At 48.5% G+C, this 13,605-nt stretch overlaps 1 protein-coding gene across 2 annotated transcripts; it reads left to right on the top strand.

The window, feature by feature from the left end:
- Positions 1 to 9,658: 9,658 nt before the first annotated feature.
- LOC109769703 (probable mannose-1-phosphate guanylyltransferase 1) lies at positions 9,659 to 13,254 on the top strand. 2 transcript variants are annotated; one of them, XM_020328429.4, is made up of 5 exons: positions 9,659 to 10,050; positions 11,091 to 11,241; positions 11,783 to 11,845; positions 11,937 to 12,176; positions 12,288 to 13,254. In XM_020328429.4, the coding sequence occupies exons 2-5, from the start codon at positions 11,131 to 11,133 to the stop codon at positions 12,957 to 12,959; spliced, it is 1,086 nt and encodes a 361-aa protein (XP_020184018.1). In that variant the 5' UTR covers positions 9,659 to 10,050; positions 11,091 to 11,130; the 3' UTR covers positions 12,960 to 13,254. The 2 variants fall into 2 exon arrangements, with proteins under 2 accessions (XP_020184018.1, XP_020184019.1); XM_020328430.4 differs by lacking the exon at positions 9,659 to 10,050 and adding an exon at positions 10,358 to 10,857.
- The last annotated feature ends 351 nt before the right edge of the window (positions 13,255 to 13,605 follow it).

The following is a 13,605-nucleotide window of genomic DNA, read 5'->3' on the forward strand; positions in this document are numbered from 1 at the left end:
ATCATTGTTGGGTAACGTAGCAGAAATTCAAAATTTTCTACGCATCACCAAGATCAATCTATGGAGTAATCTATCAACGAGGGGAAGGGGAGTGCATCTACATACCATTGTAGATCGCGATGCGGAAGCGTTGCAAGAACGCGGATGAAGGAGTCGTACTCGTAGCGATTCAGATCGCGGTTGATTCCGATCTAAGCACCGAAGAACGGTGCCTCCGCGTTCAACACACGTGCAGCCCGGTGACGTCTCCCATGCCTTGATCCAGCAAGGAGAGAGGGAGAGGTTGGGGAAGACTCCGTCCAGCAGCAGCACGACGGCGTGGTGGTGATGGAGGAGCGTGGCAATCCTGCAGGGCTTCGCCAAGCACCGCGGGAGAGGAGGAGGGAGAGGGGTAGGGCTGCGCCAAGAGAGAGGAAGTCTCATGTGTATGGCAGCCCCAAAACCCCCACTATATATAGGGGAGGGGGAGGGGCTGCGCCCCCATCTAGGGTTCCCCCCCAAGGGGTGCGGCCAGCCCTAGATGGGACTTGGGGGGCGGCCAAAGGGGGAGAGAGGGGGCGCCCCACTAGACGGGCCTTAGGCCCATCTTAGCCTAGGGTTTCCCCTTCCCCCCCCCTCCTGCGCCCTGGGCCCCTTGTGGAGGCGCACCAGCCCACCTAGGGGCTGGTCCCTTCCCACACTTGGCCCACGCAGCCCTCTAGGGCCGGTGGCCCCACCTGGTGGACCCCCGGGACCCTCCCGGTGGTCCCGGTACGTTACCGATAGCACCCGAAACTTTTCCGGTGACCAAAACAGGACTTCCCATATATAAATATTTACCTTCGGACCATTCCGGAACTCCTCGTGACGTCCGGGATCTCATCCGGGACTCCTAACAACATTCGGCAACCACGTATATCTATTCCCTATAACCCTAGCGTCATCGAACCTTAAGTGTGTAGACCCTACGGGTTCGGGAACCATGCAGACATGACCGAGACGTTCTCCGGCCAATAACCAACAGCGGGATCTAGATACCCATGTTGGCTCCCACATGTTCCACGATGATCTCATCGGATGAACCACGATGTCGGGGATTCAATCAATCCCGTATACAATTCCCTTTGTCAATCGGTATGTTACTTGCCCGAGATTCGATCGTCGGTATCCCAATACCTTGTTCAATCTCGTTACCGGCAAGTCTCTTTACTCGTTCCGTAACACATCATCCCGTGATCAACTCCTTGGTCACATTGTGCACATTATGATGATGTCATACCGAGTGGGCCTAGAGATACCTCTCCGTTTACACGGAGTGACAAATCCCAGTCTCGATTCGTGCCAACCCAACAGACACTTTCGGAGATACCTGTAGTGCACCTTTATAGCCACCCAGTTACGTTGTGACGTTTGGTACACCCAAAGCATTGCTACGGTATCCGGGAGTTGCACAATCTCATGGCCTAAGGAAATGATACTTGACATTAGAAAAGCTTTAGCGGACGAACTACACGATCTTGTGCTAGGCTTAGGATTGGGTCTTGTCCATCACATCATTCTCCTAATGATGTGATCCCGTTATCAACGACATCCAATGTCCATGGTCAGGAAACCGTAACCATCTATTGATCAACGAGCTAGTCAACTAGAGGCTTACTAGGGACATGGTGTTGTCTATGTATCCACACATGTATCTGAGTTTCCTATCAATACAATTCTAGCATGGATAATAAATGATTATCATGAACTAGGAAATATAATAATAACCAATTTATTATTGCCTCTAGGGCATATTTCCAACAGTCTCCCACTTGCACTAGAGTCAATAATCTAGTTCACATCACCATGTGATTAACACTCACAGGTCACATCACCATGTGACCAACATCTAAAGAGTTTACTAGAGTCAACAATCTAGTTCACATCACTATGTGATTAACACTCAATGAGTTCTGGTTTGATCATGTTATGCTTGTGAGAGAGGTTATTAGTCAACGGGTCTGAACCTTTCAAATCCGTGTGTGCTTTACGAATATCTATGTCATCTTGTGGATGCTACCACGCGTTACTTGGAGCCATTTCAAATAACTGCTCTACTATACGAATCCGGTTTACTTCTCAGAGTCATCCAGATTAGTGTCAAAGTTCGCATCGACGTAACCCTTTACGACGAACTCCTTTTCACCTCCATAATCGAGAAAATTCCTTAGTCAACTAGATACTAAGGATAAGTTCGACCGTTGTCATGTGATTCATTCCCGGATCACTATTGTACCCCTTGACCAACTCATGGCAAGGCACACTTCATGTGCGGTACACAGCATAGCATACTGTAGAGCCTACGTCTAAAGCATAGGGGACGACCTTCGTCCTTTCTCTCTCTTCTGCTGTGGTCAGGTCTTGAGTCTTACTCAATACTCACACCTTGTAACACAGCCAAGAACTCCTTCTTTGTTGATCTATTTTGAACTCTTTCAAAATCATGTCAAGGTGTGCGTTCTTTGAAAGTATCATCAGGCGTCTTGATCTATCTCTATAGATCTTGATGCCCAATATGTAAGCAGCTTTATCCAGGTCTTCCTTTGAAAAACTCCTTTCAAACAACCCTTTATGCTTTCCAGAAATTTTACATCATTTTGGATCAACGATATGTCATTCACATATACTTATCAGAAATGTTGTAGCGCTCCCACTCACTTTATTGTAAATACAAGTTTCTAACAAACTTTGTATAAACCCAAAAACTTTGATCACTCCATCAAAGCGTATATTATGACTCCGAGATGCTTGCTCTAGTCCATGGAAGGATCGCTGGAGCTAGCATACCTTTTAGCATCCTTAGGATCGACAAAACCTTTCTGATTGTATCACATACAACCTTTCCTTACGAAAACTGGTAAGGAAACTTGTTTTGACATCCATCTGCCAGATTTCATAAATGCAGCTAATGCTAACATGATTCCGACGGACTTAAGCATCGCTACAGATGAGAAAATCTCATCGTAGTCAACTCCTTGAACTTGTGAAAATACTCTTTGCCACAAGTCGAGCTTCATAGACGGTAACATTGCCGTCCACGTCCGTCTTCTTCTTAAAGATCCATTTATCTCAATGGCTTCCCGATCATCGGGCAAGTTCACCAAAGTCCATGCTTTGTTCTGATACATGGATCCTATCTCGGATTTCATGGCTTCTAACCATTTGTCGGAATATGGGCCCACCATCGCTTCTCCATAGCTCGCAGGTTCATTGTTGTCTAGCAACATGACTTCCAAGACAGGATCACGTACTACTCTGAAGTAGCACGCATCCTCGTCGTCCTACGAGGTTTGGTAGTGACTTGATCTGAAGTTTCATGATCACTATCATAAGCTTCCACTTCAATTGGTGTAAGTGCCACAGGAACAACTTCTTGTGCCCTGCTACACACTAGTTGAAGTTATGGTTCAATAACCTCATCAAGTCTCCACCATCCTCCCACTCAATTCTTTCGAGAGAAAAATTTCCTCGAGAAAGGACCCGTTTCTAGAAGCAATTACTTTTGCTTCCAGATCTGAAATAGGAGGTATACCCAACTGTTTTTGGGTATTCTATGAAGATGCATTTATCCGCTTTGGGTTCGAGCTTATCAGCCTGAAACTTTTTCACATAAGCATCGCAGCCCCAAACTTTTAAGAAACGACAACTTAGGTTTATCTAAACGGTGTCGTCTCAACAGAATTGCGTGGTGCCCCTTTTTAAAGTGAATGCGGTTGTCTCTAATGCCTAACCCATAAATGATAGTGGTAATTCGATAAGAGACATCATGGTATGCACCATATCCAATAGGGTGCAGTTATGATGTTCGGACACACCATCACACTGTGGTGTTCCAGGCGGTATTAATTGTGTAACACTTTCCACAATGTCTTAATTGTGTGCCAAACTCGTAACTCAGATACTCATCTCTATGATCATATCACAGACATTTTATCCTCTTGTCACGACGATCTTCAACTTCACTCTGAAATTACTTGAACCTTTTAATAATTCAGACTTGTGTTTCATCAAGTAAATACACTCAGCATCTACTCAAATTATCTGTGAAGTAAGAACATAACGATATCCACTGCATGCCTCAGCACTCATTGGACTGCACACATCAAAATGTATTACTTCCAACAAGTTGCTCTCTTGTTCCATCTTACTGAAAACGAGGCCTTTCAGTCATCTTGCCCATGTGGTATGATTTGCATGTCTCAAGTGATTCAAAATCAAGTGAGTCCAAATGATCCATCTGCATGGAGTTTCTTCATGCATATATACCAATAGACATGGTTCGCATGTCTCAATCTTTTCAAAAACGAGTGAGTCCAAAGATCCATCTACATGGAGCTTCTTCATGCGTTCTATACCAATATGACTCAAATGGCTGTGCCACAAGTGTGTGGTACTATCATTACTATTTTATATCTTTTGGCACGAACATGTGTATCACTGCGATCGAGATTCATTTTAGGTGCAAGACCATTGAAGGTATTATTCAAATAAACAGAGTAACCATTATTCTCCTTAAATGAATAACCGTATTGCGATAAACATAATCCAATCATGTTTATGCTCAACGCAAACACCAAATAACAATTATTTAGGTTTAACACCAATCTCAATGGTAGAGGGAGCATGCGATGCTTGATCACATCAACCTTGGAAACACTTCCAACACATATCGTCATCTCACCTTTAGCTAGTCTCCGTTTATTCCGCAGCTTTTATTTCGAGTTACTAACACTTAGCAACCGAACCGGTATCTAATACCCTGGTGCTACTAGGAGTACTAGTAAAGTACACATTCATATAATGTATATCCAATATACTTCTGTCGACCTTGCCTGCCCTCTCATCTACCAAGTATCTAGGGTAGTTCTGCTTCACTGACCGTTCCCCTCATTACAGAAGCACTTAGTCTCGGGTTTGGGTTCAACCTTGGGATTCTTCACTAGAGCAGCAAATGATTTGCTGTTTCATGAAGTATCCCTTTTGCCCTTGCCCTTCTAGAAACTAGTGGTTTTACTAACCATCAACAATTGATGCTCCTTCTTGATTTCTACTTTCGCGGTGTCAAACATCGCGAGTTGCTCAAGGATCATCATGTCTATCCCTGATATGTTATAGTTCATCACGAAGCTCTAATAGCTTGGTGGCAGTGACTATGGAGAACCATCACTGTCTCATCTGGAAGATTAACTCCCACTCGATTCAAGCGACTGTGGTACTCAGACAATCTGAGCACATGCTCAACGATTGAGCTTTTCTCCCTTAGTTTGCAGGCTTAAGAAACTTGTCAGAGGTCTCATACCTCTTGACGTGGGCACTAGTCTGAAATCCCAATTTCAGTCTTCGGAACATCTCATATGTTCTGCGACGTTTCAAAACCGTCTTTGGTGCCACAATTCTAAACCGTTAGCATTACGCACTGGACTATCATGCAGTCATCAAAACGTGTATGTCAGATGTTTCGCAACATCTACAGACGACGCTGAGGTTTAGCACACCGAGCGGTGCATTAAGGACATAAGCCTTCTGTGCAGCAATGAGGACAATCCTCAGTTTACGGACCCAGTCCGCATAATTGCTACTATCAACTTTCAACTAAATTTTCTCTAGGAACATATCTTAAACAGTAGAACTAAAGCGTAAGCTATGACATAATTTGCAAAGACCTTTTGACTATGTTCATGATAATGAAGTTCATCTGATTATTTAATGAACTCCCACTCAGATAGACATCCCTCTAGTCATCTAAGTGATACATGATCCGAGTCAAACTAGGCCGTGTCCGATCATCACGTGAGACGGACTAGTCATCATCGGTGAACATCTCCATGTTGATCGCATCTACTATACGACTCATGTTCGACCTTTCGATCTCTTGTGTTCCGAGGCCATGTCTGTACATGCTAGGCTCGTCAAGTCAACCTAAGTGTTTCGCATGTGTTCCGAGGCCATGTCTGTACATGCTAGGCTCATCAACACCCGTTGTATTCGAACGTTAGAATCTATCACACCCGATCATCACGTGGTGCTTCGAAATAACGAACCTTCGCAACGGTGCACAGTTAGGGGGAACACCTCTCTTGAAATTTTAGTGAGGGATCATCTTATTTATGCTACCGTCGTTCTAAGCAAATGAGATGTAAACATGACAAACATCACATGCAAATCATAAAGTGACATGATATGGCCAATATCATCTTGCGCCTTTTGATCTCCATCTTCGAGGCGCGGCATGATCACCTTTGTCACCGGCATGACACCATGATCTCCATCATCATGATCTCCATCATCGTGTCTTCATGAAGTTGTCTCGCCAACTATTACTTCTACTACTATAGCTAACGGTTAGCAATAAAGTAAAGTAATTACATGGCATTTTCATTGACATGCAGGTCATACAATAAATATGACAACTCCTATGGCTCCTGCCGGTTGTCATACTCATCGACATGCAAATCGTGATTCCTATTACAAGAACATGATCAATCTCATACATCACATATATCATTCATCACATCCTTTTGGCCATATAACATCACATAGCATACCCTGCAAAAACAAGTTAGACGTCCTCTAATTGTTGTTGCATGTTTTACGTGGCTGCTATGGGTTTCTAGCAAGAACGTTTCTTACCTACGCAAAAACCACAACGTGATATGCCAATTTCTATATACCCTTCATAAGGACCCTTTTCATCGAATCCGATCCGACTAAAGTGGGAGAGACAGACACCCGCTAGCCACCTTATGCAACTAGTGCATGTCAGTCGGTGGAACCTGTCTCACGTAAGTGTACGTGTAAGGTCGGTCCGGGCCGCTTCATCCCACGATGCCGCCGAATCAAGATCAGACTAGTAACGGCAAGTAAATTGACAAAATCGACGCCCACAACTACTTTGTGTTCTACTCGTGCATAGAAACTACGCATAGACCTAGCTCATGATGCCACTGTTGGGTAACGTAGCAGAAATTCAAAATTTTCTACGCGTCACCAAGATCAATCTATGGAGTAATCTATCAACGAGGGGAAGGGGAGTGCATCTACGTACCATTGTAGATCGCGATGCGGAAGCGTTGCAAGAACGCGGATGAAGGAGTCGTACTCGTAGCGATTCAGATCGCGGTTGATTCCGATCTAAGCACCGAAGAACGGTGCCTCCGCGTTCAACACACGTGCAGCCCGGTGACGTCTCCCACGCCTTGATCCAGCAAGGAGAGAGGGAGAGGTTGGGGAAGACTCCGTCCAGCAGCAGCACGACGGCGTGGTGGTGATGGAGGAGCGTGGCAATCCTGCAGGGCTTCGCCAAGCACCGCGGGAGAGGAGGGAGAGGGGTAGGGCTGCGCCAAGAGAGAGGAAGTCTCATGTATATGGCAGCCCCAAAACCCCCACTATATAGAGGGGAGGGGGAGGGGGAGGGGCTGCGCCCCCATCTAGGGTTCCCCCCCAAGGGGTGCGGCCAGCCCTAGATGGAACTTGGGAGGCGGCCAAAGGGGGAGAGAGGGGGGCGCCCCACTAGATGGGCCTTAGGCCCATCTTAGCCTAGGGTTTCCCCTCCCCCCCCCCGCCCCCTTCCTGCGCCCTGGGCCCCTTGTGGAGGCGCACCAGCCCACCTAGGGGCTGGTCCCTTCCCACACTTGGCCCACGCAGCCCTCTGGGGCCGGTGGCCCCACCTGGTGGACCCCCGGGACCCTCCCGGTGGTCCCGGTACGTTACCGATAGCACCCGAAACTTTTCCGGTGACCAAAACAGGACTTCCCATATATAAATCTTTACCTACGGACCATTCCGGAACACCACGTGACGTCCGGGATCTCATCCGAGACTCCGAACAACATTCGGCAACCACGTATATCTATTCCCTATAACCCTAGCGTCATCGAACCTTAAGTGTGTAGACCCTACGGATTCGGGAACCATGCAGACATGACCGAGACATTCTCCGGCCAATAACCAACAGCGGGATCTGGATACCCATGTTGTCTCCCACATGTTCCACGATGATCTCATCGGATGAACCACGATGTCGGGGATTCAATCAATCCCGTATACAATTCCCTTTGTCAATCGGTATGTTACTTGCCTGAGATTCGATCGTCGGTATCCCGATACCTTGTTCAATCTCGTTACCGGCAAGTCTCTTTACTCGTTCCGTAACACATCATCCCGTGATCAACTCCTTGGTCACATTGTGCACATTATGATGATGTCCTACCGGGTGGGCCCAGAGATACCTCTCCGTTTACACGGAGTGACAAATCACAGTCTCGATTCGTGCCAACCCAACAGACACTTTCGGAGATACCTGTAGTGCACCTTTATAGCCACCCAGTTACGTTGTGACGTTTGGTACACCCAAAGCATTCCTACGGTATCTGGGAGTTGCACAATCTCATAGTCTAAGGAAATGATACTTGACATTAGAAAAGCTTTAGCAGACGAACTACACGATCTTGTGCTAGGCTTAGGATTGGGTCTTGTCCATCACATCATTCTCCTAATGATGTGATCCCATTATCAACGACATCCAATGTCCATGGTCAGGAAACCGTAACCATCTATTGATCAACGAGCTAGTCAACTAGAGGCTTACTAGGGACATGGTGTTGTCTATGTATCCACACATGTATCTGAGTTTCCTATCAATACAATTCTAGCATGGATAATAAACGATTATCATGAACTAGGAAATATAATAATAACCAATTTATTATTGCCTCTAGGGCATATTTCCAACAATCTTTTTCCCACAAGATCACTGCAACAAGAGCCTTGTTGCATCTAACCTTCTGCAACAAGCACCTTGTTGCAAATCTTTTACAAACCTTTTTATACTTAGATTTCTGCAACAAGTACCTCGTTGCATTCAACTTTCTGTAACAAGAGCCTTGTCACAGTCTTGGACCTCCAAGCTGGGGCTCGTGCTTTGCCCAGGGCAGGGAGCACAATAGGTCATGAGTAAGCGGTTCGGGGTGTCGCGCTTGATGTGCTGGCCAGCGGAAGGAGCATCGGTGTTGTAAGGCTCGAAAGTCTCAGGTGGTTGGCAGGTCTTGGAGCTCCGGTGACTGTGCGGGGCCGCGCCATGGCTGACGGCGGCGTGACCCATGCGAGCCGGAGCAGGGCGCGTGTGAGGGAGGGCCGCGAGGTGGGGGTAGGTAGGCTAGGGTTATGGGAGGTGGGTAAGGACGAGACGCAAGAGGTAGTAGTTGCTACGGATCCGATCGCATCCATCACCTAGCCGCTTTGCAACTGTTATGCTTGAAGGATTTGCAACAAGGATGGTGTCGTGAAACCTAACCATTGGGTTGGGGCTGCTGCAGTCCATCGAATTAAGTCTGATCAGATGGTCTTCGAGGCGATCCACGCGCGCAAGAGATGAGCCGGCTGAATATGAGCGCTTTCCATAACTTTACTATAACTGAAAAACTTTAAATAATGTTTTTCTGTCCGGATAATAAGGCGGATATGAGGCGTCCGGTTGCAGATGCTCTTTAAGGCGCCCTTTGGAAACGCCTAGCACAAGGAACAGAGGAAATAACTTTACTAAACGAAAACTTTGCCCTGTAAAACAGGAAGGTAATAATGCCGGCGCCCACAGGCCATTCACGCGCCGCGGATAAGCTGGCGGCCGGCCGGGCCCGTTGTTGGATCACGCGTCGGCGGGTGGGATTAGCCCGGGACAGCAATTCATCATTGCCAAAAGAAACGAACGCAGGAAGCAGATGAAACAGAAGAGGGAAAAAGGTTGCAGGGGCTCATTAGGGCGGAAGCCAGCGTCAAATCGTTAACCACACGCAGCAGCCGGAGGGAGGGAGGAGCGAGCGAGGAAGCCACCGGTATAAAACCAAGGAAACGCCGCGTCCTTGGCAACCAGCGATCCCGCGACCCAGCCGACGGTTTTCTGTTCCCCCCTCTGACCTGTCCCTCCATCCATCCTCCTCAATTCTCCTCCCCGGCGCCCGCCGTTGACGAGGCCCCGGAGGAGGAGGACTCGAGCGCGCCGCCGTCTCCTGCTCTGCCGGCTGCCCTCGCGTGGAGGTACGTACGTGCGCAGCGCAGCGCCACGCTGATCGATCCCGTCCCTTGATGTGGCTTCCGCTCTGTTCTGTTCTTGGCCGCTACGCGTTTGAATGTTTTGTTCGTTGTATCTATCCACCTCCGCCATTAGAGTTACTCCTCTGGTCATTGCGTCATGGGTGGCGAGAGAGGCGGCGGTCTGGTTCCTCGACGCGGCAGGAGGCCAGATCTGCAACGAGCAAGCCCCCCGCTGTTCATCACTGCTTCTCGTCTCCCCCTCTGTTTGTCATCTTATCTTACGTGCGGGGTTAGGTAGGTGCCCGGGCTCGACGGTTGCGAGACCACCACGTTCGTCGTCTTTGCTCGTCTCGTCTCCGTCTCCGTCTCCGCCACATCATGGATCCAGCCTGTAAATCATTTTGGCTCCGGGACTAAAAATAGAGGCGTCACGGAGAAGGAGCCAAGGAGGATCAACAGAATAAAGCTCGGCTCTTTTTGTGTTTTGTGCCGTGCTGTTGGCTGGAGATCTAGCGATACTTGGGTTGGTTTTCCGGTGGAAGCAACACGACAGCAATACATGCGTCCGGAGAACTACATTTTTCAGCAGCACATAGGTTGATAGATAGATGGACGGATTAGGCTTAAAGTGGAGCGGCCCCTCCATGCCACCTCTGCTGGCATCTCATCTATTTCCTCCACCTGCATTTTTGCCGTCTTCCTCCTCACCCACTACCACATAAAGGACCATCGCCTGCTTCCTTAAATCTGAGGGGGGGAAATCCCGTCTCCCAAACGAGGCAGCAGATTGTCCCAGCGTTACTAGATCAGGTTGTCCTTCCATCTCAACCCCTTCAAATCAATGCTGCCGTTTTGGGCTTTCGTATGTACTATGTTCTTGCCCCTTGAATTGCCGCTGTCTTGGGACACATGGCGTCTGCATCGGCAGGGCAGAGAGGAAGTTTTAGTGTCTTGTTCTGAAGTCTGAAGTCTGAACTGTATACTCCGACCCTCCGTGACCACAGAGTCTGGATCAGATCATCTCATTCTGTTGCTTGCTGCAGTTTCACAGGGTGTGGAGGTTGTGCTAGGAGGACTGCGACCATGAAGGCCCTCATTCTTGTGGGAGGATTCGGCACTCGCCTGCGGCCGCTGACGCTCAGCGTGCCCAAGCCGCTCGTCGATTTCGCCAACAAGCCCATGATCCTGCATCAGGTCAGCACAAATACTCCATAATTTATTTCTTATTCAATAAGCTTTAGTTATTCAGACAAAATAATATTTACTACTACCAAGGCACGAGGAGAGGCAACTTTTGGGGAAATTGCAGTGCAAGCAAAAGGAACAGTATCATGTAGTTCAATCACCTGATTATTTACCTGTGTTGTGACAACCTGTGGAGTTTGTTCATGCAAGGCCTCATCAGTCCATGATTTGCTAGGTGGTCCATGTGAATAGATTCCTCACAGCAACAGTCCTCGACCTGTATGCATCACCATCTGTGTCTCAAATAATTGTGTTGATAGAAACAAAATATATGAATTTAAAAGGGGAAACCAATAATTGACCATTTCCCTGTCCTGAGCAAATTAACATATGTTTCGAGCATCGCCGGGACTTCAATTGTTCAGCGTATCTTGTGATTTTTATTTTTTTTCTGCAGTGCCTTCGTCACCAAGATCGAGGCTCTGATAGATTTGGGAATTGTTCAGTGTATGTTGTGATTAACTTCTTTTTGTAATGATTTTGTCACCAGATCGAGGCTCTGAAAGATGTGGGAGTCACAGAAGTTGTCCTGGCCATCAATTACCAGCCAGAGGTAATTGAGCATGACATGCCACGCCTTGGAAAACTGTTGTTTCGTCAGAATCCCAGATCTCACTGTCTTGCTTTGGTGAAACAAATTGCAGGTCATGCTCAACTTTCTCAAGGACTTCGAGAGCAAGCTTGGCATCAAGATCACCTGCTCCCAGGAGACAGAGCCAATGGGAACCGCCGGACCGCTGGCCCTTGCCCGCGACAAGCTCGACGACGGGTCCGGCGAGCCTTTCTTCGTCCTCAACAGCGACGTGATCAGCGAGTACCCGTTCGCAGAGCTCATCGAGTTCCACAAGTCCCATGGCGGCGAGGCCACGATCATGGTCACCAAGGTACGTGGTGACCAAGGCCTAGTCACGAGTAGAATTAACCTTGAAGGATGGGTGTCCATATGATTGGTATGCTGAGAAATGTCGCTAATTCGATTTTAATAATACAAAAAGGTGGACGAGCCTTCCAAGTACGGCGTGGTGGTGACGGAGGAGGAGACCGGGAAGGTGGAGCGGTTCGTGGAGAAGCCCAAGGTGTTCGTGGGCAACAAGATCAACGCCGGCATCTACCTGCTGAGCCCGTCCGTGCTGGACCGCATCGAGCTGAAGCCGACGTCCATCGAGAAGGAGGTGTTCCCGCGCATCGCCGCCGACAAGGGCCTGTACGCCATGGTGCTGCCGGGGTTCTGGATGGACATCGGGCAGCCGAGGGACTACATCACGGGGCTCAGGCTCTACCTGGAGTCCCTGAGGAAGAGGGCGCCGGCGAGGCTGGCGGCGGGCGCGCACGTCCTGGGCAACGTGCTGGTGCACGAGACGGCGACGATCGGGGAGGGGTGCCTGATCGGGCCGGACGTGGCCGTCGGCCCCGGGTGCGTGGTGGAGGCCGGGGTGAGGCTGTCGAGGTGCACCGTGATGCGGGGCGCGCGCGTGAAGAAGCACGCGTGCATCTCCGGCAGCATCGTGGGGTGGCACTCGACGGTGGGCAAGTGGGCGCGCGTGGAGAACATGACCATCCTCGGCGAGGACGTGCACGTCTGCGACGAGGTGTACAGCAACGGCGGCGTGGTGCTCCCGCACAAGGAGATCAAGTCCAGCATCCTCAAGCCCGAGATCGTCATGTGATCGTGACCATCGGGCCGAGCAAAGCCGCCGTTCCCGCGCCCGCGCCACATGGTGAAAAAGGGTCGTATATTTCTTCATGCGTTTGTTGGTTTATTTGTCTGTCTGCAAGTGTAACCAGAGCTGTCCGCCCAACTGCCAAGTGTCTATCAGGCTCTATGTATGTTTAGACGTGTCGCAAGTTTTTTCTTTCTTTCTTTTTTGAAGACAAAATGTGTCTGAGTTAAATTTAAGCCCCGGGCTTTAATTTGTAGATAGGTGTCAGATGAATGGGAATAAAGCATCAGTTTTACTAGTACCATTTCTGTGTGATGTGTTCCTCCATGAGTTAGAAGTCGTACAATCTGCACTACATTCTTCAGCAATCGCCAGTATTTTATGGAAAACACGGCTGGATACAAGTGAGTCGCACCGCGTTCTTCTGCAGTTCTGGTTATGGGAGCATTTCATTTTCCAGGTTTGGTATACTGTCCACGTCACGTGGACCGGGGACTTGGCCACGTTTTCATGTAGGTGGCCAGTTGTGGCGGCATTGTGGCAGTGGTGCAGATGCTTCTGATCCCGAGTTATTTATGCTGGCAAATGGCAAGGAACTGAAGCAGTCTGTGATGGTGCAGCGCAAGTCAGTACAATATATAATTAGGGCACA

The sequence above is a fragment of the Aegilops tauschii genome, chromosome 4, assembly GCF_002575655.3.
Source record: "Aegilops tauschii subsp. strangulata cultivar AL8/78 chromosome 4, Aet v6.0, whole genome shotgun sequence".
NCBI lineage: Eukaryota > Viridiplantae > Streptophyta > Magnoliopsida > Poales > Poaceae > Aegilops > Aegilops tauschii.

What these genes read in the sequence shown, in the direction of transcription:
- LOC109769703 (XM_020328429.4), top strand. Translation starts at nt 11,131, where the DNA reads ATGAAGGCCCTCATTCTTGTGGGAGGATTCGGCACTCGCCTGCGGCCG. An exon ending in AGCCCATGATCCTGCATCAG is followed by an intron (nt 11,242 to 11,782) that starts GTCAGCACAAAT and finishes TTTTGTCACCAG; the next exon opens with ATCGAGGCTCTGAAAGATGT. An exon ending in CCACGATCATGGTCACCAAG is followed by an intron (nt 12,177 to 12,287) that starts GTACGTGGTGAC and finishes TAATACAAAAAG; the next exon opens with GTGGACGAGCCTTCCAAGTA.